At 36.6% G+C, this 25302-nt stretch overlaps 2 protein-coding genes across 4 annotated transcripts in view; one reads left to right on the plus strand and one right to left on the minus strand.

Annotated features, from left to right (window-relative positions):
* QRSL1 (glutaminyl-tRNA amidotransferase subunit QRSL1) overlaps window positions 1–17048 on the minus strand; it is a 31043-nt gene extending 13995 nt beyond the window's left edge. Inside the window, exons 1-5 of one of the 2 annotated variants that reach the window (XM_020287173.2) lie at window positions 16914–17048; window positions 9095–9254; window positions 8686–8784; window positions 7486–7582; window positions 3666–3845 (exon numbers count right to left, since the gene is read on the minus strand). In XM_020287173.2, coding sequence (XP_020142762.2) covers window positions 3666–3845; window positions 7486–7582; window positions 8686–8784; window positions 9095–9254; window positions 16914–16937 — 560 coding nt within the window. In that variant the 5' untranslated portion in view covers window positions 16938–17048. The remainder of the gene's footprint in view (window positions 1–3665; window positions 3846–7485; window positions 7583–8685; window positions 8785–9094; window positions 9255–16913) is intronic. The other variant, XM_076003090.1, reaches the window with a different exon arrangement.
* Window positions 17049–17114: 66 nt separating this feature from the next.
* The window catches only part of RTN4IP1 (reticulon 4 interacting protein 1), a 52231-nt gene continuing 44043 nt past the window's right edge, over window positions 17115–25302 (plus strand). The window contains exons 1-3 of one of the 2 annotated variants that reach the window (XM_012753156.3): window positions 17115–17855; window positions 23746–23897; window positions 24692–24760. In XM_012753156.3, coding sequence (XP_012608610.1) covers window positions 17582–17855; window positions 23746–23897; window positions 24692–24760 — 495 coding nt within the window. In that variant the 5' untranslated portion in view covers window positions 17115–17581. The remainder of the gene's footprint in view (window positions 17856–23745; window positions 23898–24691; window positions 24761–25302) is intronic. The other variant, XM_012753157.2, reaches the window with a different exon arrangement.

The following is a 25302-nucleotide window of genomic DNA, read 5'->3' on the forward strand; positions in this document are numbered from 1 at the left end:
TGCTAAATGAAATAAGCCAGTCACAAAAATACAAATACTATATGATGCCACTTACATGAGGTACCAAGAGTAGTCAAATTCATAGAGACAGAAAGTAGGGTAGTTACAGGGCTAAGAGAAGGGTTAGTAGGTACAGAGTTTCACTTTTGCAAGATGAAAAGAGCTCTGGAGATTGCACAACAATGTACTTAACAATTCTGAACTGTACACTTAAAAATGCCTTAGATAGTAAATTTTATATTATGTATATGTTACCACAATTAAAAAAACTCTCTTGATGCAATTGCCATCAAACTATCAATGACATTCTGTTTTTTTTTTTTTTTTTTTTTGAGACAGAGTCTCGCTTTGTTGCCCAGGCTACAGTGAGTGCCATGGTGTCAGCCTAGCTCACAGCAACCTCAAACTCCTGGGCTCAAGCAATCCTGCTGCCTCAGCCTCCCGAGTAGCTGGGACTACAGGTATGCGCCACCATGCCCAGCTAATTTTTTTCTCTATATATTAGTTGGCCAATTAATTTCTTTCTATTTGTAGTAGAGACAGGGTCTCGCTCTTGCTCAGGCTGGTTTCAAACTTGTGACCTTGAGCAATCTGCCCACCTCGGCCTCCCAGAGTGCTACGATACCAGGTGTGAGCCACCGCGCCTGGCCGACATTCTTTACAAAAATAGAAAAAAATAATCTTAAAATTTATATGGAACCACCAAAGACCCAAATCCATTCTGAGCAAAAAGAACACAACTGGAGGAATCACCTGACTTCAAATTATACTACAGAGCCAGTAGAAATCAAAACAGCATGGTACTGGCATTAAAAACAGATGCATAGACCAATGGAACAGAATAGAGAACACAAAGGAATCCACACATCTATAGTGAACTTAATTTCTACATAAGTACCAAGAACACATGTTGGGGAATGAGCAGTCTCTTTAATAAATGATGCTGGGAAAACTGGATATCCATATGCAGAAGAATGAAACTTAGATCCTTCTCTCTTGCCACACACAAAAATAAAATCAAAATGGATTAAAGACTTAAATCTAAGACCTGAAACTATGAAATTACTAAAAGAAAACATTGGCATACCCCTAAAACATACCCCAAAGCACAGGCAACCAAAGCAAAATTGGAAAAATGGGATCATTATCAAGCTGAAAAGCTTCTGCACAGCAAAGGAAACAATCAATAAAGGGAAGAGACAACCCACAGAAATGGGAGAAAATATTTGCAAACTATCCATCTGACAAGGGGTCAATTACTAGAATATATAAGGAGACCTAACAATAGGAAAAAATAAAATAATCTGATTAAAAATAGGCAAAAGATCTATATAGACATTTCTCAAAGGAAGACATACAAATGGCCCATAGGTATATGAAAAAATGCTCAACATCATTAGTCATCAGATAAATGCAAGTCAATACTACAATGACATTTCATCTCATCCCAGTTAAAATGGCTTTCATCAAAAGGCAATAACAAATGCTGGTGTGGATGTGGAGAAAGGGGAACCCTCATACACTGTTGGCGGGAATGTAAATTAGTGCAACCACTATGGAGAACAGTACGGAGGTTCCTCAAAAAACTATAAAAATAGAGCTACTATATAACCTAGCAATTGTACTGCTAGGTATATATCCAAAAGAAAGGAAATCAGTATATTGAAAAGATATCTGCATGCCCATGTTCATGCAGTACTATTCAGAATAGTCAAGATTTGGAATCAACCTAAGTGTCCATTAGTGGGTGAATGGATAAAGAGATTGTGATATATATATATAAACAATGAAATATTATATAGCCATAAAGAATGAAATCCTGCCACTTGCAACAACATGGAAGGAACTGGCAAACATTATGTTAAATGAAATAAGCCAAGCACAAAAAGACAAATTTCACATGTTCTCACTCATGTTTCAGAGCTAAATATTAAAACAACTGATTTCATGGAGACAGAGAGTAGAATCATGGTTACCAGAGGCTGGGAAGGGTAGTGGGGAAGGGAGTCAAAGTGGGGATAACTAATGTGTACAAGAATATAGTTAGAATGAACAAAATTTGATAGCATAATCAAGTGACTATAGTCAACAACAAGTTATGGTATACTTTAAAATAAGGCTCTACATAAAATGCAAATGAGATTTCCTTTCTTACCATGTCCATTTAAGCTACAAAATCAGACTATTGCTTTCACAATTTTAAAAGATACATTTTCTTATTAGCATTCACTGGCAGCTGTGTAAAAGTAAAACTTACATTTCCACAGGAATTATGTGTCAAAATGCCATCTTCTCAAAGCACGTTCAGAAAGATGAACACTAAGTGGGATGATGAGGATAGAAAAAAGGCACCTAATCCTGCAGTCCTAACTTGTCAGAACTCTCATTAATATTAATGCAATGCTATAAAATTCCACAGAGATAAAATGAAATGGTTTTACTTGTTAATAAGATTTCAGGAAAATGGAAAAAAAATCTGTAGAATTTAAATCTCCATAGTTCTAAAAAATATAAAAATTTATTGGTTGCAATATGTGCATGAAAGAGCTTAGTTTTAGTGGATAATTAAGGAGAGATAAAATACACACAGTATTACTAAAGAAACACATTCAATTTGGTTGAATTGAGACTGATAAAATAAATACAATAACAACCATATTTACTTACTTTTCTTTAGATGGTTAAGAAATGCTCCGCAAATAGGTTTTAAAGTATGATCAATGGATTCTTACCAAATACAAAGTACGATAGATAAACAGAATCAGTTCCTAACAAGGAAAAGATTTTACTTACTGACATACATTTTTTAGTTGCAGATTTATGAAAACATTATATATCCTATTGACACATATTAAGAGCATTTTTCCTTTTCTTTTTTTTGTAAAAATCAGATTTAGCTGAAGGATAAAGCATTACTAACAGTTTAGCACTCAACTAAAGCCATCGTATGTTTAGTCCCTAAATATTTTATACTCAGTGAGCAAAAAACAAATTATTTTAAAAATGAAATTCAGGCCGGGCGCTGTGGCTCACGCCTGTAATCCTAGCTCTTGGGAGGCCGAGGCGGGTGGATTGCTCAAGGTCAGGAGTTCAAAACCAGCCTGAGCAAGAGCGAGACCCCGTCTCTACTATAAAAACAGAAAGAAATTAATTGGCCAACTGATATATATATAGAAAAAATTAGCCGGGCATAGTGGCACATGCCTGTAGTCCCAGCTACTCGGGAGGCTAAGGCAGAAGGATCACTCGAGCCCAGGAGTTTGAGGTTGCTGTGAGCTAGGCTGACGCCACGGCACTCACTCTAGCCTGGACAACAAAGTGAGACTCTGTCTCAAAAAAAAAAAAAAAAAAAAAATGAAATTCAATGAAGTCCATTTATACTCAATGCTTTATTCTGCAAGATCTATAAAACCATGTTTTTAAGAGATCCAGATGTTATAGAGGAAAAGTTTATTATCTTATGGTTAAATGTGTAAAATACATGTAGTGTACTGTATAGCTGAGTGTACTTATATGATATAGTTGTGATATACATTTGAGCACAAATAGCTCAGTAGAAAGAAATAAAAATACCAAGGTGTGCACTAACCTATTGTTGGATTTTGCATATAGCTTATGACTGTTTGTATTTGGATAGGTTTTAAAGTACATATAAAGTATCTTACGCAAAGCAAGTGAATGCTGATACAGCAGCTGCGCTCCCACCTGAGCTTCCTCCAGTTATTAGCCAATTTGAATCTTCCTTCTCACCATGTGGCTCCTGCTTCCTCCTCTTTTCTCTATATTGTTTTGAATAACTCCAGGGGTTTTTAACTGGTCCAAATACACCATCTGTGGTTCCAGAGCTGAGATGGAAAAGCGAAGCAAGATACTTTAGTAAAACTTTCATTTTATGTGAAAATTTCATCTTCTGAGTCTCTTATTTGCTTCTGACATTCACTGAGCTTTTAATAATCCACTGTAGTAGGAATTGGAAAAGGTAGGAAGTCTGCTCAGATGTAGCTTTCATTAATTACATGGTTGAGGAGGATGGGAAGGAAGAGCATTTGTGGTTGAAAGTAGACAAAACTAGTCTGCTAAGAAGTCAAATGAAGATGATTTCCTTTATGAATTAAGGTCTTCCTGTTGAATAGGGTCATATTCAAATAGTTACGAAGTCTTTTGAGGGAATCCCTCCCTTAATCAGAAGTTCTAAGAAAAGCACTACAAATGGAATGCTAATAATTTATTTTTAAACTTTTAAAATCATTTTATTCTCAGATAAAATGCAAAAATAAAAATAACATGTCAAACACTTTATATACTTTACCCAGATGTACCTATTGTTAACATTTTATCCCATTTGCTTTATAACTTCCACGCTGTGTGTTTGTATATATGTGCGTATACACACTTTTCTGAGCCATTTAAGGGTAAGTTATTAATATTAATATACGTATGACCCTTTACCTATAAATACTTTAGTATGTATTTCCTAAGAATAAGGACAATCTGTTACATAGTCACAGTAGAGAAACCAATCTCAGTAAAATTAACATCAATACAATACTTTAATCTACTGTATGTAATCTAATTTTTGAAGCTGATCCAATAATGTACTTTGTAGCATTTTATCCCTATCTCAGATCTGGATGATATAGAGTCAGGCATTGTTAGTTATTATTGTCTCTTTAGCCTCTTTTCTTTTTTTTTAATCCTTTACTAGCCAATAGACATTGGGTTATTTTCAGTTTTGGGGCAATTATGAATAATGCCACTATAAATGTTGCACTGAAAGGTCCTAACGCCAGTGCTTTCGTGTAAACATAAGTCTTCACCTCTTAGATAAATACCTAGTACTGAGACTGTTGGGTCATATGGTTAACTGTATGTTTACGTTTATAAGAAACTGACAAACTATTTTCCAAAATGGCTATACCATTTTGCATTCCCTACCAGTAGTGTCTAAGAAATCCGATTGCTCTGAACCCTTGTCGGTACTGGATATTTTCATTTTTATTATGCCATGCTAATATAGGTATATAAATCTCATTCTGGTTTTAATTTATATTTTCCTAGTGACTAATGATATTAAACATTTTTTCATGTATTTATTTGTTAACTATATATCGTCTTTGACAAAATATCTACATAAATCTTTTGCCCATTAAAAAAATTGAATTGCTTATTTTCTTATTGAGTTGGGAAAGGTTCTATATATTTTAGATACCAGTTCTTTTTCAGATATATGTTTTGCAAATATTTTTCTCTCAGTCTGTAGCTTGCTTTTTCACTTTTTAGTACTAGCATATTTCAAAGTACAGAAGTTCTTAATTTTAATGAAGTCCAATCTATTGATTTTTTTTTTGTATGGATTTATGCTTGACATGTTCTAAGAAATCTTTGTCTAATTCAAGGTCATAAAGATTTTTCCCTAAATTTTCTTCTCTAAGTTTTATAGTTTTAGGTTTTATTTTCTTTAGACTCTTAATCTGGAAGATTTTCATAGCCTTTTATTGTTTTTATGATATGGTATTTTAAACCAACGCTTCTCATTTTGGATTTGTCTTTTATTATTAGATTCAGGTTACACATTCTCAGTAGGATTATTACATAGGTGATGCTGTGTCCTTAGAAAATCACATCTGCAGGCATACAAAGTCCACTTGACCCTCACTGGTGATGTTCATTGATCAAGTGATGAAGACAATGTCTTAAAAACCTTTGAGTTTACTACTATGGATTAGTTCATCCAATGCAGGCATCCTCAAACTACCACCCCGTGGGCTACATGCGGCCCGCCAAGGACATTTATCTGGCCCGCCGGGTGTTTTTGCCGCTGCTGCCTGTCCTGCTTAGCAGCTGACTTGTCCTGGGCCCACAGTGCGCATGTGTGGAATGTGCGACACACTCTCCAATGGTGTGAGGGATAGTGAACTGGCCCCCGTTAAAAATGTTTGAGGACCCCTGGAAGGGGTCAATATAGAAAAATCAATAATATGTACTAGTAATAAACAATTAGAAATTGAAAAAAATATCATTTTCTATAACATCAAGAAACGTAAAACACTTGGGGAAAAATAAAAATTATGTGTAAGATTTATATGCAGAAAATCATAATGAAATTACTGAGAAAAATTAAGTAAAATCTCACTAAATAGAAATACAGGGTGTTCATGAATTAGAAGACCCATATTAAGATGCTAATTCTTTCCGAGTTAATCTATAAATTTAACACAATCACAATCCTGTCAAATTTCTTTGCAGAAATTTGCAAACTGATTCTAAAACAAATGAAAATACAGAGGGCTTAGATTATGTAAAATGATTTTGAAAAAAGAAGAACAAAGTTGGAAGACTCTCACCACATAATTTCAAGGCTTATATAAAGTTATAATAATCAATATGGCATAATACTGGAGTAAACAGAGATAGAACAGAGTCCAGAAATAGACCTACACATTTGTTTGATTTTTGACAAAGAAATAAAGTAATTTAATGAGAAAGGATAATTTTTTACCAATACTGCTGGAATTACTGGACATCTATATGTGAAAAAAATGAACTTAATTCATCATATATAAAATATTAACCCAAAATGGATTACAGGTTTAAATGTAAGAACTAAAACAATAAAACTTGTAAGAGATAATCTTTGTGACCAAAGACTTCTTAGGACACATAAGTATGAATCATAAAAGAAAAACAATTGATAAGCTCCAGTTTACCAAATGGACTTCATCAAAAATAAGAGCTTTTTTTTTTTTTTTCTGAGACATAGTTTGGTTCTGTCACCCTTGGTAGAGTGCAGTGGTGTCATCATAGCTCACTGCAACCTCAAGTTCCTGGGCTTAAGAGATCATCCTGTCTCAGCCTCCTGAGTAGCTGGGGCTACAGGTGCATGCCACAATGCCCAGCTAATTTTTCTGTTTTGTTTCATAGAGATGGAACCTCACTCTTGTTCAAGCTGGTCTTGAACTCCTGAGCTTAAGCAGTCCTCCTGTCTCAGCCTCCCAGAGTGCTAGCATTATAGGTGTGAGCCATCGTGCCCTACCAAAAATTAAGAGCTTTTACTTGTTGAAAGGCATGTTCAGAGAATGAAAAGATAAGCCAGAGACTTGGAGAAAATATTTGCAAATCACCTATCTGATAATGACTTGAATCTAGAATATATGAAAAAACTCTTACAACTCTATAAAAAGATGACCCAATTAGAAAAATGGGCAAAAAATTTGAATGGATAATTCACTGAAGATATTTAGATGGCAAAATAAACACATGAAAAGGTGTTTAACATCACTTGTCATTAGGGAAATGCAAACTAAAGCCAAAATGAGATATGACTACATATCTATTAGAGAACTGAACATAATCTCACAGAGGGACTAAGAAACTGGCATCAGAATCCCCAAGAAATCACCTCACTACTTTTAGGTACCTACAGTTAGTGAAATTAAAGATATAGATGGAAGAAATGAAAGAGAAGAAAATTTCAATTTTACTTACCCCATAGCAAACTCATCTAAATTCGTTTTCCCCATTAGTAGAGCTCCCTGATCCAACAACTTCTGAACTACTGTAGCATTATAAGGTGGTACATAACCTGGAAAAAATTTAGTTATTTTTATGATAGGAGAAAAAACAGTAAACATGTAAATCATATGCAGGAAACAAAATTTTAAACTGCAATGAAGCAATTCATATTGACATGTATTAATTATTCCTAATTTAAATAGTAGGTTGCACTTTATTCCAAGAGTTAGTTTTCTATTGCTAGCTGTATATAGTTTTCCAAAGATAGTCTGTATTTTTATAATCTAACATATTGACTTAAAACAGCTAATTCTACAAAATACTGCATGATAGAGATGTACCCAATTCATTTGAAACTAATTGCAAATTGTTATTTTGTTCCTTGTACTTGACTTTTTCTTCTCAATGTTATACCTCACAGTAATTTTTATGTACTTCTGGTTAGAAACAGATCTTTATTCTCAATTAAAATTTCCTATTGAAATAGCTATTAATTAATATTTAAATATTAAATATTAAGGCTATTAAATAGCTATTGAAAGGCTCTAGTGTATATTCCAAAACAATTAACAATGGTCTACCTATTAGAGCAATGTGGGGCATATTCCTCATGGAATATTACTTCTAGCGTGTAGTGCTCTGAATAACCTTTTTCCCATTTTTTCTCTTAGGATTTTTTTTTTTTATCTTTATCTCCTAGGATCTTGATAAACAAGCTTCCTTTTGACTTACTAAACTCTAAAAAAATAAAACTAAGTATCACTATACTGTGCTATAAGAGAATTCAGGAAATAAAAAATAACTGGTTAGTAGATGCTAATGAATCTTCACATCATCCACAAAAGAGGGGGAATAATGACCAGTCCATACTTATTCCTATGTCATTAATGACTTAGACGTCAGTTAGTATGTTTGTGGTGATCAGTTATTGAATTGAGTCTTCCTAAATAGGATTTCTAAAACTTCTGAAATAGCATTCATTCATCAAGCTGGCCTATCTCTAAAGAATAATTCTGCATTCTGAAAGAGTAAATCATAAAAAAAGGTAATATAGTCTATCCTAAGTATTTCCTTCAAAGATACAATTAGTCTGAGATTGGTACTTTAGTGTCTTTAAACTAAAAAATACTTATTTTCACAAAATTATTAATACTTGGATCAGTTAAACTTCACCTTTCAGCATATTTGATGCACATGTTGTCTCAATGCCAGATGTGCTAAAGTTGTCTTTTACTGCAATAGGAATTCCATCTAAATCCCCAAGGGACTGACCTGCATTAGAAAGCCAAAATAGTGATATTGGAGATAACAGTTCAAAACATAAGGACATATCAATACCTGTTATTATTAATAACTACTAGGTTTTTGGCAAAGATACTTCAGAAATCAAATTTGTTAGAAATTAATACAGTTGGACATTATAAAGCATCACATATCCATTACCCTCATTTTTATTATAACTTGTGGTAAGCTCTTTAAGGGTATGTTTTATGTTTAAAGCTTCACTTGCCAAATGGAGACTACTAAATCAAATTAAACTCTTTCTCTGGAGATATAACAAGTGTAATTAAAAGTAATTTACCATTCTTATATCTTTTTTCTGATTCTTCAGCTTGTTTTAAGGCCACCTCTTCTGTTACAGTAATGTAGGCGTTTAGAAACTTGGTCTTCTTGATAAGAGAAAGACATTTTTGACAGAGCTCTATTGGTGTAATTTGGCCTTGTTTCAATGCCGCAGAAACCTATGGTATATAAAATTCAAAAATCTTTTACTGAGTCTGCAGAAGTTTCAAATATTATACTGAAAGGGGGTGATAAAGCGGCTAAGTATAAAATTTTGAAGTGAGGGTTGGGTTCAAAATCAAGAAAACATATTATCTCTATCTTAGATAGTGTAGTGAACAAGAGATAACACATTAATCAGCTTGAGGATAGGTGGAGGACATGATATCCTTCTCCCTAGGCTAGCTTTCTGCTCTCAGAAGTTGAATGTTCTGGGGGAGTTGAGGCCCAGCATGGGTGAGGGGTGGACATGGGTAGAATATATACAGAGGGTAGCTTAGCTGCATAATAGGCAGTCCAGAGAGAAAAAAGAGAAGTGAACTGGACAAGGCACTGCATGATTTTATAGCTCTAAATAAGATCTGTAAACATATTGTGGGATTCAAGCAAGAACCACTAAGAATTGAGAAAAACGCACATAAAATATAGGTCCAAGAGCAAAGTAAAAATAAACTTTTCTGAAATTCTGTGTCTGATGCATTAGGAAGGATAATAAAGTGTTAAAATAAACTATATTAAAAGTGACCATAATGTGCATATTGACAAGAAGTAGGGCCTGAGATGAAGGGATGACTGTATAATATTTCCTGTAGGAAGTAATAATATGTACTACTCAGATGAAAGGAATGAATAATAAGAAGTCAAAGATGATACCAAAACTTTGAAGATTATACAAAAAGAGAGTTGGATAAGATGGGAGCTGAGAGATAAGGGGCTAAAGGGAGAAGTAATATATACTGAGTATTTACCAAAAGCCAAGTACTGTTGCTTTATATAATTTAACCCTTTTCCTTCATTTAACCCTTTAGACAACCAGACAACTCAAGTATTAACTTCATTTGACAAATGGAGAAACTGAAGCTCAGAGAGGTTGAGTGATTTGTCCAAAGTCACACAAATAGTAAAGGATAGGGTGACTTCATAAGATATGCTCCTCACCATTTCTATCTCTACTGTACTGGAAGCTTAGCTTGTCCTCCAAGTTGAGTGTATTTTCACATGTCTTATCTGCAACAAGCAACAGGAGTTCGCATTTGAGGAGAAAATTTGCAAATGATCCGTTCTCAGCTTTTGAATAAATCATCAAAGCAATGGCATTCTTAGGGCTAAGGGTTTCAAATGTGAAAAGCAGTGGGATTAGATCATTGAGAGGACCCCTAATGCTCATGGACAAGAGGAAAAGGACTTCCATAGGGAGGCTGCAGGAGTGCTGCAGGAATGGGAGGGCAGCGAGGCTTGACTTCAATTAAGGAGGTGACTTAGTAACAAGAAGAGATATTTCTGTTGAATAGTTTACTATCCTCAAGCTGCTTTCTGACTTGCCAACTGCTACAAGAGCTATGGAATTACAGTTGTGGTTAGAAAAGCAAGAAATGAGATCGTAGGAACACTCATTTTAAATGGTGCTGATCCTCATTAGGACCATCTTAAGGAACTCTAGATTAGAGAAAATAAGGGAACTGGAAAAGAGAAGTGAAAACAGAGATGCTAATTACCTAATATGGAGTAAGCATAAGGAGGAAGAATAAAACGTATGTACAGCTCTCAAGGGACAAAACTGCAGGTGTCATATCTGAATATATAATAAAGTCAACTTAAAAAATATTCTCTCTCCCTGGCAAGTCTTTTGTCTAATGGAAACTAGGGCTTCCCTGGCAGTCACCACTTCTCCCTTTTGGTGCCTACTTACCAGACATCAGAGTCGTGTGTGTGTGTGTGTGTGTGTGTTGGGGGAGGAAGTGTACAGGCAGGTGTCCTTGTTCCTTCAGCTTGTCTCTTCCCTCTTCTCTCAAATTTCATAGCTCCTTTGAAGTACATGCTCTGGAAGATTATACCTCCCTCGTGTGCTGATCTAGTCTCCCTGGTACTTCTTTTTATTCCTTGATGATTTTAGCACCTAGCTCACTGTCATCTTTGTTTACTACTGCCCCTGTAGTCATTCTTGCTCACTCAAACTTCAAGTCCATGGTGTACACTGACATTTGGCCTTTCAATTCCTTGCCCTCACTTCACACAAACTTCTCCTTCACTCCACCCATCTACCAACTGTCCTGGTTATGGCCCAGACTATATCACTACCAATATCCACATGATTTCCTAAATATCATTTCAAATCATCCTACATCTCCTGCCCCTCAGCTCACTGACTTTAATACCCACATGGCCAGCAAGAAATTGGAGACCTCAGTTCCATGACTGAGGTCATGGAAATGAAATCTGCCAACAACTAATGAGGCTGAAAGAGGCCTAGAGCTCCAGATGAAGCTGCAGCCCTAGCTGACACCTTGCTTTCAGCCTTGTGCCACCCTGAGCAGAGAACCCAGCTATTCCATGCCCAGACTTCTGACACACACAACTGTCAGATAATAAGACTACGCTATTTTAAGCCACAAAGTTCATACTAATTTGTTATGCAGCAATAGAAAACTAATATACCTCCTTAGAAAAATTAAGAAAACTTCCTTAGGAACCACTCTTCTTACAAAGTAGAGGAAGGAAAATTATAAATACATGTACGTTATTTAGTAATTTAGTCCCTGTAACAAAATTAATGTTAACGATAGCTAGCACTTAGTTCTAGGCATTGTCTTGGGAGCTTTATATTTAATTTAATTTTTATATCCACACTGAGGGGCTGATGTTACTATGTCCATTTTACAGATAACAAACTGAAGTTCCTGCCTAAGGTCCCAGAGCAAAAAGTAGCAGAGCTGGGATTCAACCAAGGACTGATCTTGTTTCCAAAACCCATGCTCTGAAACACTATCCTACAGTTGAGTAGCCTTATCCAAAATGCTTGGACCTGGAAGTGTTTCAGATTTCAGATTTTTTCAGATTTTGGAATACTGTATTTGCATGATACACTTTCCAACTGAGCATTCCTAATCAGAAAATCCAAAATCTGAACTGCTCCAATGAGCATTCCCTTCGAGCATGACCTCTGAGTGTCATGGTGCTCAAAAAGTTCCAGATTTTGGAGCATTTCAGATTTTGGAATTTTGTTTTAGGTATGCTCGACTTGTATAATTGTTCTCTATTCAAGGTATTACGGCATTACTCCTCTGTAACAAAGTGGAGAATATTTTTATTCTTTACAGATTTTTATACTTTACAGATGATATTGCAGAGAATATTTTTATACTTTACAGATAACACAGTTCTTAGGAAAAGAACTTTGAAAAAAAATTGCCTTGATAAATGCTGAAGGTGTAGGAGAGCTCTTGAGGGCTGAGTGTCCAGCTGATGGGTACCCACTCTCTCTTTAACACACTCCATTCATGCTTTTGTCTTCATTGTTCCATGAAATTGCATATCAAAATCACCAGCAACCTCTACATTCCTAAACCTAGTAGTCAACACCTTGTGCTCATTTTATAGTACTCATCAGGAGCATTCAACATAAGTGCTCACTCCCTCCTTGAACTGCTTCTTTACTTGTGTGCAGAATAACACATTGTCCTGGTTTTCCTCCTGCCTCACTGGCCATTCTTTCAAGTCTCTCTTGCTGGCTTTACTTCATGTTGCTGGCCTCTAAATGTTGGAAAGTTTTAGGCCTCCTTCTATTTTTACACTCAAGATCCCAGGCAATCTCATCTGGCCATATAGCTTTAATTATCTTCTATACTCTGGCAAATTCATATCTTCATATCTAGCTTCTTTCCTGCGCTCCAAACACTTGTGTCCTCCTGCTTAAATGACATCTTCACTTGGATTTCTAGGGGGCATCTCAAAATTAATGTCTAAAACAAAACTCTTGATAACTTCCTCCTTCTAAACTTGTTCCCTTTATAGTCTTTTCCTTCTTGATAAATGTACCATTTCCCCAATTGCCCCCAAAACCTAAGTATTCTTGATTCTTCTCTTTTCCTCAACTCTCATATCCAATTCATCTGCAAGCCTTAACTTAAAAAATAATACCCACTCCCATTACCTCTACTGCCGCCACCCTATCCATGTTGCTATCATTTCTTGCCAATGCAATTGGTCTTCCTAATTGGTCTTTCTGCTTCCTTGCTTGCTTTCCTAGACCATAATCCTTAAGGAGCTTTTAAAATTTTAAATCAGTTCACATCTATAGACTCAAAACTTGCCAGAGGTTTTTCATTACATTTAAAATAAAATCTGCACTGAGCTGGGCATGGTGGCATGTGCCTGTGGTCCCAGGTCCTCAAGCTGAGGAGCGAGGATCCCTGGAGCCCAGGAGTTTGAGGCTGCAGGGAACTATGACTATGCCACTGTACTCTAGCCTAGATGACAGAGCAAGACCCCATCTCAAAAAGAAAAAACAAAAAACAAAAAATCCGCACTCCCTGCTATGGCTACAAAGGTTTGCCAAAATCTGGCTCCTGTCTATTCCTCTAACCTCTCCTACTACTCTCTCTTCACTCACTTCTTTCCAGGCATGCTGGCCTTCTTGCTATTTTTTGAACATGTAAAGCTTGCTCTTGCTTTAGGGTCTTTGTATTTACTGTTCCCTTTGCCTGAAGCACTCTTCCAGATTTTTCCAGGGCTTACCCTTCATGTCCTTCTGGTTTCTATTAAATATCACCCATTCAATCAGCCTAGTTCTCACAGTATAAACTACTTAATTTTACTTCCTAGTACTTACACTACCTGAAATTATATCATTACTTTAAAAAAAAAAACTATTTAATGCCTGCTTTCCCACAAAAATACTGTAGGTTTTATAAGGGCAGGGGCTTCTGTCCATTTTCAATGCTAATCTCCAATGCTCGGAACATAGAGATGCTCAATAAATGTTAGTTGAATGGATGAATAACTGAGTTGTTTAAAATTTGGAATCTATTTCCCTGTATAAAAATTATTAAATGTGCTTAGGTTAGACCCCCAAGGAGCCAGTTGAATATATCATTAATTAAACTTTACAATTGACAAGATCAGCCTGGTGTCTGGCTCCTAGAAATATAGGAATTATGCCACAAAAAACAAAGAGAGACTCCTTCCCCTTCCTGAATGTAGCTAGATAAAATTACAAATATTAGTTTTACCAATGTGACATTTTACCTCCTTCTGGTAGCTGTTCCCAGGGCTCCTGTTACCTTAAGCCTCCACAACATCCCCCAAATTGTTTCATAAGTCCATATTGCCAGCTCCTCTACCTAATTTCAACCCCAGCAAATTTCTCTTTTCTTCAGTTGATTATCTCAACTCAGGTGTTACAAAGAAATTTGATTGAACTATTGTAATTTACAACAATGAGTGAACAAATCATTCAACCTTCTTAGGCATCTGTACATGCTTAAAGGAGAATGTGCACTGAATTAATCACTCACTAATTGCAGAATTTGGGGCATCAATATAGTGATGTGCAAAAAATACAAAGTGGATAGAAGATACCTTTGGGGCTGGGAAAATAACCACTAAATAATGTTTCATACACAGTAGGCATTAATAAGTATTTGTTAAAGGAATGAATAGGTGAGTGAAGGTGATCATGCCCAGGCAAACTCTCAGTCTGCTCTTAGGTCCACTCTCTTAAATGGTTCTTTTTTTTCTCCCCCACGAGGCAAAAGTTTCTCACAACATTAGAAAAGGGTAGCACAAAAAAGGTGGTTCTTAAAAGGATGTGAAAGTTGTCAAAATCAAAATAAAGTCATTTGTGTTAAAACCCTGACAAATGGAGCCAGGGAAAGCCATGAAGAGAGGGTTCTCTTGCACAAATGGCTGATAAGAAGAACTATCACAAAAGACTGCAAAAATCACAACCTTACACAAATGCCATTGCAACTTTACACACATACGCACACACACACAAACTTCTGCAAGAATGTCTGTCTAGCAACTGCATGTGCAACCGTGAACTGACACCACCTCTGTTACTGATCCTTGTAGCCAAGGATAACTGATTCAAAACTTCCCCTTGCTCCCACCTCCTTGAATATACATAGTTTACTATGGCACCCATATTCCCATTGCATTGTTTCTCCCAAATAAACATCATTTTCTTTTGGACAGTCTCCTTCTTTGTTATTCATATTGACAGGTGAAAAGGCAGACAAAGGAAATACCATATTTTTGTAGGTTGTATTTCATTTTAAAACAAGTTTTAGGGAACTTTCTTTTTTAAGAATAAATTTGATTTTTCACTGACAACATATGCCAGATACATTATTTTGCCATCTTAAATTGCATTTTGGGGAAGAACTATTTATTATTTAATAGTCTGGATTTAAAATTCTCATTATAACGTATAGCTTTCTTTCTTTTTTCTTTTCAGACACAGTCTTGCTCTGTTGCTAGGGCTAGAGTGCTCTGGCGTCAACCTAGCTCACAGCAACTTCAAACTCCTGGGCTCAAGTGATCCTCCTGCCTCAGCCTCCAGAGTAGGTGGGACTACAGGCACGTGCCACCACACCTGGCTAATGTTTTCTATTTTTAGTAGAGACAGGGTCTTGCTCTTGCTCAGGCTGGTCTCCAATTACTAACTTCAAGCATTCCTCCTGCCTTTGCCTCCCAGAGTACTAGTATTACAGGTGTGAGCCACCAAGCCCAGCTTGATAACTTACAGCTTTGTATAATTATGATATCAGGTGGGGGGTGGGGGGGAACCTTCCCTGGTGGAAATAAAAAAGGAAGATTAAAAGTAGACTAGGTTCTCAACCACTGCTTAGCACCAGAAATCATCTAGAGCCCCCTTTAAACCGTGCTGGGGGCCATAGCTCACAGATATGTCTGATTAAGCCTGGAGTGGGACACAACTGTAGTTTTAGTAAAGGGCCCCAGATGATTCTGATAGCAGTGGGCCTGCAGATAGTTTAAAGGTTGAGAGATCTAGACCAGTAGGCAAGGAGGCCTGAGTTAATGCCATAATGGCAGAAGTAACATGAGAGAACAGAGTCCAGCCATATCTACAAGATAGAATTAACAGGGCTTTATATTGGACAAGGAAGAATCTAAGGCCAAATAGGACAGTAGTTGTGGCACTAAAAGAGTACAGTAAGTATTGAGAAGAATCCAGACGTTTTTGTTTTAAAGATGGGGGTTGATAGGTAAGGGGTAGTAGTCCCGGTTACAACGATGACTTCAACTTTGGTTAAAGTGAGTTTGAGGTGCTTAAGGGACATTTGGAAGAGCTGTTGACAAATATACCCTAGAGTTCAAAACTTATGTCCAGGAAATGGAGATATGGGTTACGAAATCTGATATCTTAGTGGTAAGTGAAGCCTGGAGAATGAAATTTTTTAAAAAGCCAAAAATGACTCCTTTGGAGTTTGCAACCTACAAATTCGCGAGAACTGCACTGGCTGAGTATCAAGTGGCCCAGCAAAGTCCCAGTTGTCTGATTAAGCCTACTCTGAGAGACCCTCCGGAACCTGACCGTAGTTCGAGTAAACGTCTGATCCCGAGAAGCCGGATGGATGTGCACTTCCACCCTACAGCTGGGCAGTACAGACATCTCCCTTGCTGAGGTATAACTTCTGAATGGGTATAGTGAGTAAGTACAGCCTAAGGACCGAAAGGTCCGAATCCCCCACCCAGTAGAAGGGAAGGAGGCGGCAAGGCGGACCTAGGTGGGTAGTCAGACCAGGGTTCCTTGTCCACGGGGCCTGAGAAACTTTCCACCCTCCCAGACCCCTCAGCCGGCTAATTCCACTCACTTCTCGGAGGGTCCGGCCCAGCATGGTCCTCGTGCTCAGCCTGCCACTACCAGAGCCAGGTGACAAGGAGAAAAAAACTGAGGTCAACCGGCGCTCGCGGTATTACGTGAGCGCAGCCATCTTTGATCGTCACTGAACCCTTCAACACCGAGTACTTGGATTGGTTGAACTGCAGCCTGAAGGAAATCATCTTTGCACGCGATTGGTTAGTGCCGCAAAGCCTCCCTGGTTGGGACAAAAGCCGGCGAGCAAGGAGACTCTGGTGCAGGGTCTCAGCTGCAGTCAGGAAGCGTCAGGTTTTCTGTGGCGTCGGATCGCGAGCGGTGTCTGCTTGTCCAGCCGAGGGCTCCCAGGACTGGGGTCTAGGGGGTGCTGCACATCTGCTTTTGCTTATTTAAGGGGGAAAGGGGTGTGAAGGAGGGAGGAGAATGGACAGGATCCTGACTGGAACGTTAATTGGAGCATTTCACATGCGAAGAGCAAAATAACAATTCCGTATTCTTCCTTCAGTTGCTCCGTTACGTTAACTTCGTTTTCGAATGCTCAATTTTGAATGCTTTCAATTTTGAAACTAGCCTGTGTGTTTGGCAGAATTTGACTGAATTCAGGGGTGAAAGTTTGATCCAGTCCAAGTTTAATTGGGGCACTGAGTTCAACCACTGTTTATAATGGAATTTCTGAAGACATGTGTGCTTAGAAGAAATGCATGTACTGCGGTTTGCTTCTGGAGAAGCAAAGTTGTACAAATGCCTTCAGTTAGAAAGATTAGTACTACCTCTCCAAGGAGCACTGTCATGCCTGCATGGGTGATAGATAAATATGGGAAGAATGAAGTGCTTCGATTCACTCAAAACATGATGATACCTATTATACACTATCCAAATGAAGTCATTATCAAAGTCCATGCTGCGAGTGTAAATCCTATAGATGTTAACATGAGAAGTAAGTTTTCAAAAGATGTTCGTAGTTACCCTTTTTTTTTTTTTAAATCAGAATTTCAGCAGATACTCAGTTTTAAAAGGTCAGTTATTTGACTACACTTTTTTGGTGAATACAAAGGAAACATTTAGGTTTTTTATAACACTTCTGCAAATGTTAATTTCCAAAACTTTTGAAATTGCAGTGGCCAGGGTATACTTTACTCTTTTACAAATGTTTTTTTCCATGCTTCCTTAACATGTAAATTGGGACTTGAGAATTGTCAACAGCTGACTTTCAGGTGTACTGTCTTGTGAACTTTGTGATACTCTGAAATCCATCACAGGTTTTAGAGATATCGTTGGGTTTCCTCATCAGTTCAGAATTTGCATTTTTGTGGTAATTCCTCTCCTCTTTGCTCTCCCCTTTACTCAGAGCTTTGTTAATTGGTCCAGTAGACAAAGCAACAGAACAGTACTACCAGATATGGACATAGTACTTTCCTCATTTCTTCTATTGGGTTCTGCCCTCAACATTTAAGATACACTTTCCTGTTATGCACCATTCCAAAGGGGCATAATCTTAATTTTTGCTGGAGGATATTGACAAAGCTTGGAGAGCACTCTGTTCCATATATATATATATATCTCAACTATTTATTATAGTGCTGAAAATACTAGTACTTATGAATTGCTTTAACTTTGGAAAATGTCAAAAATATTATCATTATTATGGGAACCTATGTCTGTTCTTCTGAAGAAATTAAAAAACACATCTTTTAGGGTGATTAACCTCAGTGTTAATCACAGGGCAGTTAACCTCAGTGATTTAAGCAAGCTTCCATATGCAGTTTAACCATGGGTCAGTGTTCTGCCGGGCTTGTGTGTAGACCTACAATTATGTTCAGCCTATTGCCTCAATAGCAATTCTTATCTATGACCTATGTGTGATGAACTTAACTTCTTTGTTCATATATGTAATTGCAAGATTAAGATTAATAATAGAATGAACCATTTTGTGGAATTTGTAGAGAAGTATGAAAATGTTGAGTCTGTGACTTCATTTCTTCTCTTTTTTTCCAGGAGTGATGTATGGTAGATGAGGGTAGCACTTCTCAAATTTTTTGGTTTCAAGATCTCTTCACATTCTTAAAAAATTATTGGGCTTTTGTTTATGAAAGCTATAGTTATCAATATTTACCTTATTGGAATTTAGAAAAAAAATTTTAAATATTGAGTTAAAAATACAGTAAACCTCTTTTGTGTTAACATTACAAAATTAGGATTAAAAATATAGAATGACATAAAAATAATGACTAAGAGACAACTACATATGTGAAGCACTAGAACAGGTAATTAATAGAGCATGGGATCTTCCTTCAAAGAGCTTACAATGAAAAATTGGTATTTTCCAAAATAAGCGAAAAAATTAGAAGACTATCATTGTTTTATGCCTTTGCAAATGTCTTTATTTATCTGGTTTAATAAGACAACTGGATTTTCATATGTGCTTCTGTATTCAGTCTGTTGCAGTACATTTGAAATAATGAAGAAAAGCCAGCCCTCATAGATTGTTGGAAAAGAAAGGACTTCTTAGAGTCTTTGAAAAGATCTTGGGGATGTACCAAACTTGAACTTTTGGATTAGGGAAATAAAGTCTAGATTCATTGTCTTTAGGTCCTTTGACTCTAATTTTGAATGGAGCTATTTTTAACTTAATATATCTTGACCTGTACTGTTCAATATAGTAGCCACTAGCCACATGTGGCTATTCAGCAGTTCAAATGTGGCTAGTCTGAATTGAGATTTGTAGTCAGTATAAAATACACATTAGATTCAAAGACTTAGAAAAAAAGAAGGTAAAATGTCTCATTAAGAATTTTATGTTGATTATGTGTTGACATGGTAATATTTTGGAAAAGTTAAGTAAAATATTACTAAAATTTTCACTTTTTACCTTTTGTGGTTACTAGAAAATTTTAAATTACATATGTGGCTGGCATATTTCTATTGGACAGCACTTATCTAGAATATGTGATAGAATATTATACATATTTTGGGGGGAAGAGGTTTGAGGAAAGACTTGGATTTGAAATGGCTAGTAAGTTCTATTAAGAATGAATTGAAAAGACTTTATGATTGCCTCATGAAATCCACATCTGTATTTTTGTTTTGAATTTGAATAATTGCTACTAGTTGAGCATGTTTTACTTTATTCTTTTTATGTTGGGCTTAAAGATATTCATAATTTAACTTTTACACACTATGTCTGTAAGTGGTAGGTTTTACCCAATGATCAGTATGTTTTTTCATGTTTTTTGACCATAAGCTCATTTTTTTTGAGACAGAGTCTCACTTCGTTGCCCTGGCTAGAGTGCCATGGCATCAGCCTAGCTCACAGCAACCTCAAACTCCTGGACCCAAGCGATCCTCCTGTCTCAGGCTCCCGAGTAGCTGGGACTACAGGCATGCACCACCATGGCTGGCTAGGCTAATTTTATATATATATATATATATATATATATATATATATATATATATATATATATATATATATTTTTTTTTTTTTTTTTTTTAGTTGTCCAGCTGATTTCTTTCTATTTTTACTAGAGAAGGAGTCTCACTCTTGCTCAGGCTGGTCTCAAACTCCTGAGCTCAAACCATCCTCCCGTCTCGGCCTCCCAGAGTGCTAGGATTATAAGTGTGAGCCACCTCGCCCGGCCTGATCGTAAGCTCTTTGAAGATAGATCCCATGCTTCATTAACCTGTTTCAGTGTTCCACATATGTAGTTATCATTCAGTCATTATTTTTATGCCATTTTATATTTTCATTCTGACTGAAAATTGCAAACTTAAATTAGCAGTATTTTATCCATGAGTAATTTTTATTTTGTCTTCATTTAGATCTATTAACTTTTCATTTCTTTAAGTACACATGTACAATTTGTGTTGTGTACATTTTCATTTCAGTAGAATGGCTATATTTAGACTTTTCTTGAATGCTATTTAATAATATACTATAAAACATCTTTTATATAGTGTTCTTAAGACATCTTAGTTTTTTATGACTTGACGAGGTAATATTTGTAAGTTATCCTTTTTTTTTTTTTTTTTGTCTTTTCTCCTCTTCCCATGGATTCCTTTTGAGAATGTATTATTATTGTTGCAGAAGATATCTGAAATAGTAGCTTGGGGAAATAAAATAATGAGTACAAGACTGTGAACTGTAGGAAGCAGTTATTTCCCTTGACAAGAAAATAAGAGACATGTCTATTTTGAAAGATGAAGGCCGGCTGTTTTTCTGAAGATGGCCACTACTGTTGGCCATAAAATAATAAATCATAGAAATGGCTAAAGAAATGGATAATTTAAAAAATACAGCCAACAGCATCATACCAACAAAGTTTGGTTTCTTTAGATGGGATTAAAGTCTTTGAAACGGATGACAGATTTAGTATTTTCCAAATTGGCACAATTTTGAACAAGTCAAAGTGGCAGCCTCTATCAATGAGATGGAACCCTTAAGGGCTTCATTCATTTGTGTTGCCAAGGAGGTTCTCAATTACTATCTACCAGCTAGCTGCATTCTGGATTTGGGGCTAGTTGAGATAGCACAAGTGAGCTAGGGCTATTCAGTTAATGCATTAGCATATCAGGATGACCAGGAAAACCTGGAAAACAACCTTGAGCTGCAGGCTCTCTCTACTCAAAAGGACTGAAACCTTTTTGCAACTCAGAAACAGCAGCCACAATTTGACATGGCTAACTGCCCACTTCTGTTCAAACATAGAGGTTTCAGTGAATAATTACTTAATTATGTTTTAATGGTGGAAAAGAAATATAAGACAGGAAAAATGAAGCATGTGACTTTTGTGAGTATTACATGTGAAGTTGTTTTTTTTCCCTGACAGAATGCGGTCCTAACTAGCCAGATGGCAAATGCGTAGTGTTGGCATAATGGCCGTCAGCTTAGATTTTCTGGGACTATCCCAACTCTCAAATACTTTCTCCCATGTGTCTTGGATTTTTATTAGAAAAACAACTTCTGCAAACTATCCACCTGTCAGCATCTCTCTCTCTGTGTGTCTTCTACCTTTGATCCTACTATATGCACTGTCGTTGCTCCTATCTAAGGCCAACCCTACACTTGTGTTCCTGATCCCATCTCTTCTCACTTACTCTGGGGTCTCATTCCAGCAAGTCCCTCCTGCATCATCAGTCTTTTCTACTGGTTGATTACAATTAGCATATAAACTTGCTTTTATTTCTCCCCTCTTAAAAAAAAAAGCCACTCAAAAATCCTCTGTTCATCTCAGTTGTTCCCTCCAACTACTGCTCCATTTCCCTGCTCCCCTTTATAACAAATCTGTTTGAAAGAATTTAATCTTCTCCTAGTCTCCGATTCCTTGCTTCCTATTCCCATTCCCTAGTACACTGTTGCTATCAAAGTTACCAAAGATCTCTGTTGTTAGATCCAGTCTTATTTGTTTGTTTTAAAGCCTCTTAGTAGCTTTTGACCTTATTTAGAAATGTGTCTTCTCTGTCAGCAGCATTTGACTTCTTTAAATGACCTTCCTCACTTGGCTTTCAGGACGCCTCTCGGTTCACTGGGCAAGCCTGCCATCTCAGGCTCCTGTGCTGATTTCTCATCCTTGAGATCTAATGTTCTACTGCTCACAGGAGGGGGAGACAGAGTGGTTCAGTGATTTTGGAGCATGTGTTGTGGGGCAAGCAGTGGTATATGACACCAGGAAAGCAGCCAGGGTGCCTATCTTGGAGAGCCTCACATAGCAGAAATGTTCTATTCAGAAAAAAGTCAAGCAGAAGAAAGAAAAACAGATACTTTTGTGTCTTAGAAAAGACATTAAATTATTTTGGAGTATTGCAGATAGAGCATCCAATTTATTTGAACAAAAAAAATTATGATTAGGCTGGGCGCGGTGGCTCACACCTGTAATCCTAGCACTCTGGGAGGCCGAGGCAGGTGGATTGCTCCAGGTCAGGAGTTCGAAACCAGCCTGAGCAAGAGCGAGACCCCGTCTTTACTATAAATAGAAACAAATTAATTGGCCAACTAATATATATAGAAAATATTAGCTGGGCATGGTGGCGCATGCCTATAGTCCCAGCTACTTGGGAGGCTGAGACAGCAGGATTGCCTGAGCCCAGGAGTTTGAGGTTGCTGTGAGCTAGGCTGATGCCATGGCATTCACTCTAGCCTGGGCAATAAAGCGAGACTCTATCTAAAAAAAAAAAAAAAATTATGATTAGAAGAATGTTTTCAGCTTTATTTAGCTGATATTTATGTAAATATTCTTAAATATGATAAACAGTTAATGTGAGTTAACAGATGCGGCCAAGTGGCTCTTTCCCATTCGGGAATTTAGATACTTTTTCCAAAGGTGATGTTCTAGAAACGTTTTTTAGGAGATGGGGGACCATTACTCATAGACTAATATCAGTATTTAATACTTTATATCCATCCCTTACTTGTTTATTAACTTTAAACAGCTTTAAGATTTATCTTCATGAGACTTGGCACCAAACATCTTTGTTGTTTAAAAAGTTCATGAATGAATAAGTGAATAAAGATACCATCTTCAAAGACAGAGTAAAACTGTATAAAAGATAGTACTAAAAGTTCTGAAGACAATTTTACAATTCAGATTTCAAAAATATTTTCAGCAATAGCGGCTTTAGTTTTAATAAGTGATTATGACTGTAGTAATTTTCTTAAAGGAATAATACTTATCATTTTTATGCTTGCCTGTGTAATGACAAAAAAATTATAAGGTTAATTACTTTATTGTCTACATCTTGAAGATCTAAAATTGTACCTGGCCTATAATCCTATAGTCGTTTTAAAATCATTCTACTCTTACTTCTGGAAGAAACGGTTAAATTGTATTTTGTAGGTGGTTATGGAGCTACGGCTTTAAATATGAAGCGTGATCCTTTACATATTAAAATCAGAGGAGAAGAATTTCCACTGACCCTGGGTCGGGATGTCTCTGGCGTGGTGATGGAATGTGGGCTTGATGTGAAGTACTTTAAGCCTGGAGATGAGGTAAGATAGGAAACACTATTTTCTCAATGCAAAGATTTCATTCTTTTCTTTGGAAATATAATCTATATTATTGCCCATTTTTCTTTTCAACAAATGTACTGAGCTTTGGCTAGAACTCTCATTTTCTTGGTTCTATTATTACATTTTTCACAAACAATTCCAAAATAGCTTGGTGGTACTTGAGTTTTCTAAATTTAGTGCTACAAGACTTTAAAATATGTAGGATTGAGACTTTTTTTCTTGAAAGAGCCTTTAAATGACAATTTCTACCCTATGGATTAGGTGGCTTTACAATAGTTAAAAAGTTTGGTATAATCATCTGTCACTTGTCACTTTGAACCTTTGTACCAAGAAATTATAGTGAGTTCATAATGACAGCTGATACTGTTCTGGTTGCTTTTGTAAAATAACTCATTTAATCCCCCTGAGCTAGGTACAGTTAGGCCCAGTTTACAGATGAGGAAGCCAAGCTATAAAGAAGTCCCACAGCTAATAAGTGGTGGAGTTAGGATTAAAGCTTCAGAGATTAAGGTTTTTCTGATATTCTAAGTAGTCAGTAAATGCAGCAGGATATACTGTCATCCGATTCCAGTGTGGTTTGACTTGATAAATCCATAATCATACTTAGTAATAAATTTATATAATGTGAAATAACTCTTTTAGTTAGTGTATTGCCAACTTGTGCTTTTTTCCAACGGTGGGGTATGTATGAGAGAATACTCTCATGCTTATCTTTATTGGTGGGAAAACATCTGTGTCTCTAATGAAGTTGTACATGTATGTGTGTGTTTCAGGTCTGGGCTGCAGTTCCTCCTTGGAAACAAGGCACTCTATCAGAGTTTGTTGTAGTCAGTGGGAATGAGGTAACTCACCACCCCTGCTGAAATCCCATTCGAAGGTTTAAACAGAGACTGACAAATATCTGAAATAATTGGTTGTTTTCAGATCATGTTAACCTTTGATGGACAGTTTTGAAAGAGCTGAGGGTGGGGAATAGGAATTTTTGAGAGATTAGAAAGCATTTGGTGTCATTTAATAACATTGCCCACTAAAGTAGTTATCTTTGTCTCATGGAGTGGGATTTGGAATGAGATCTAGAACCCTGCTGTGTTTCTTAGTGCATTATCCAGTATAAATATTTGAAACCAAATGTATCCATTGGAAAGTATGGATTAGTCATCAACAGAGGCATGGAAGTATCAAGCTGTTTTGAATAACTCTAAAAACAGGAGTCTAATCAAATAGTCAGGAGACCTGACAATTTGAATAGAGAGAAGGGTGTTAACATTGAGGATATTGGCTACAAAAGAGAGTGCAGGAAGGGGAAAGGGGTGTTACTGAGATTAGAGGAAGCATAGAAATATTACATTCCAGAAAATGGGAGTAAAGGAAACAACTGATCTTA

This window comes from Microcebus murinus, chromosome 5 (genome assembly GCF_040939455.1).
Source record: "Microcebus murinus isolate Inina chromosome 5, M.murinus_Inina_mat1.0, whole genome shotgun sequence".
Lineage (NCBI taxonomy): Eukaryota > Metazoa > Chordata > Mammalia > Primates > Cheirogaleidae > Microcebus > Microcebus murinus.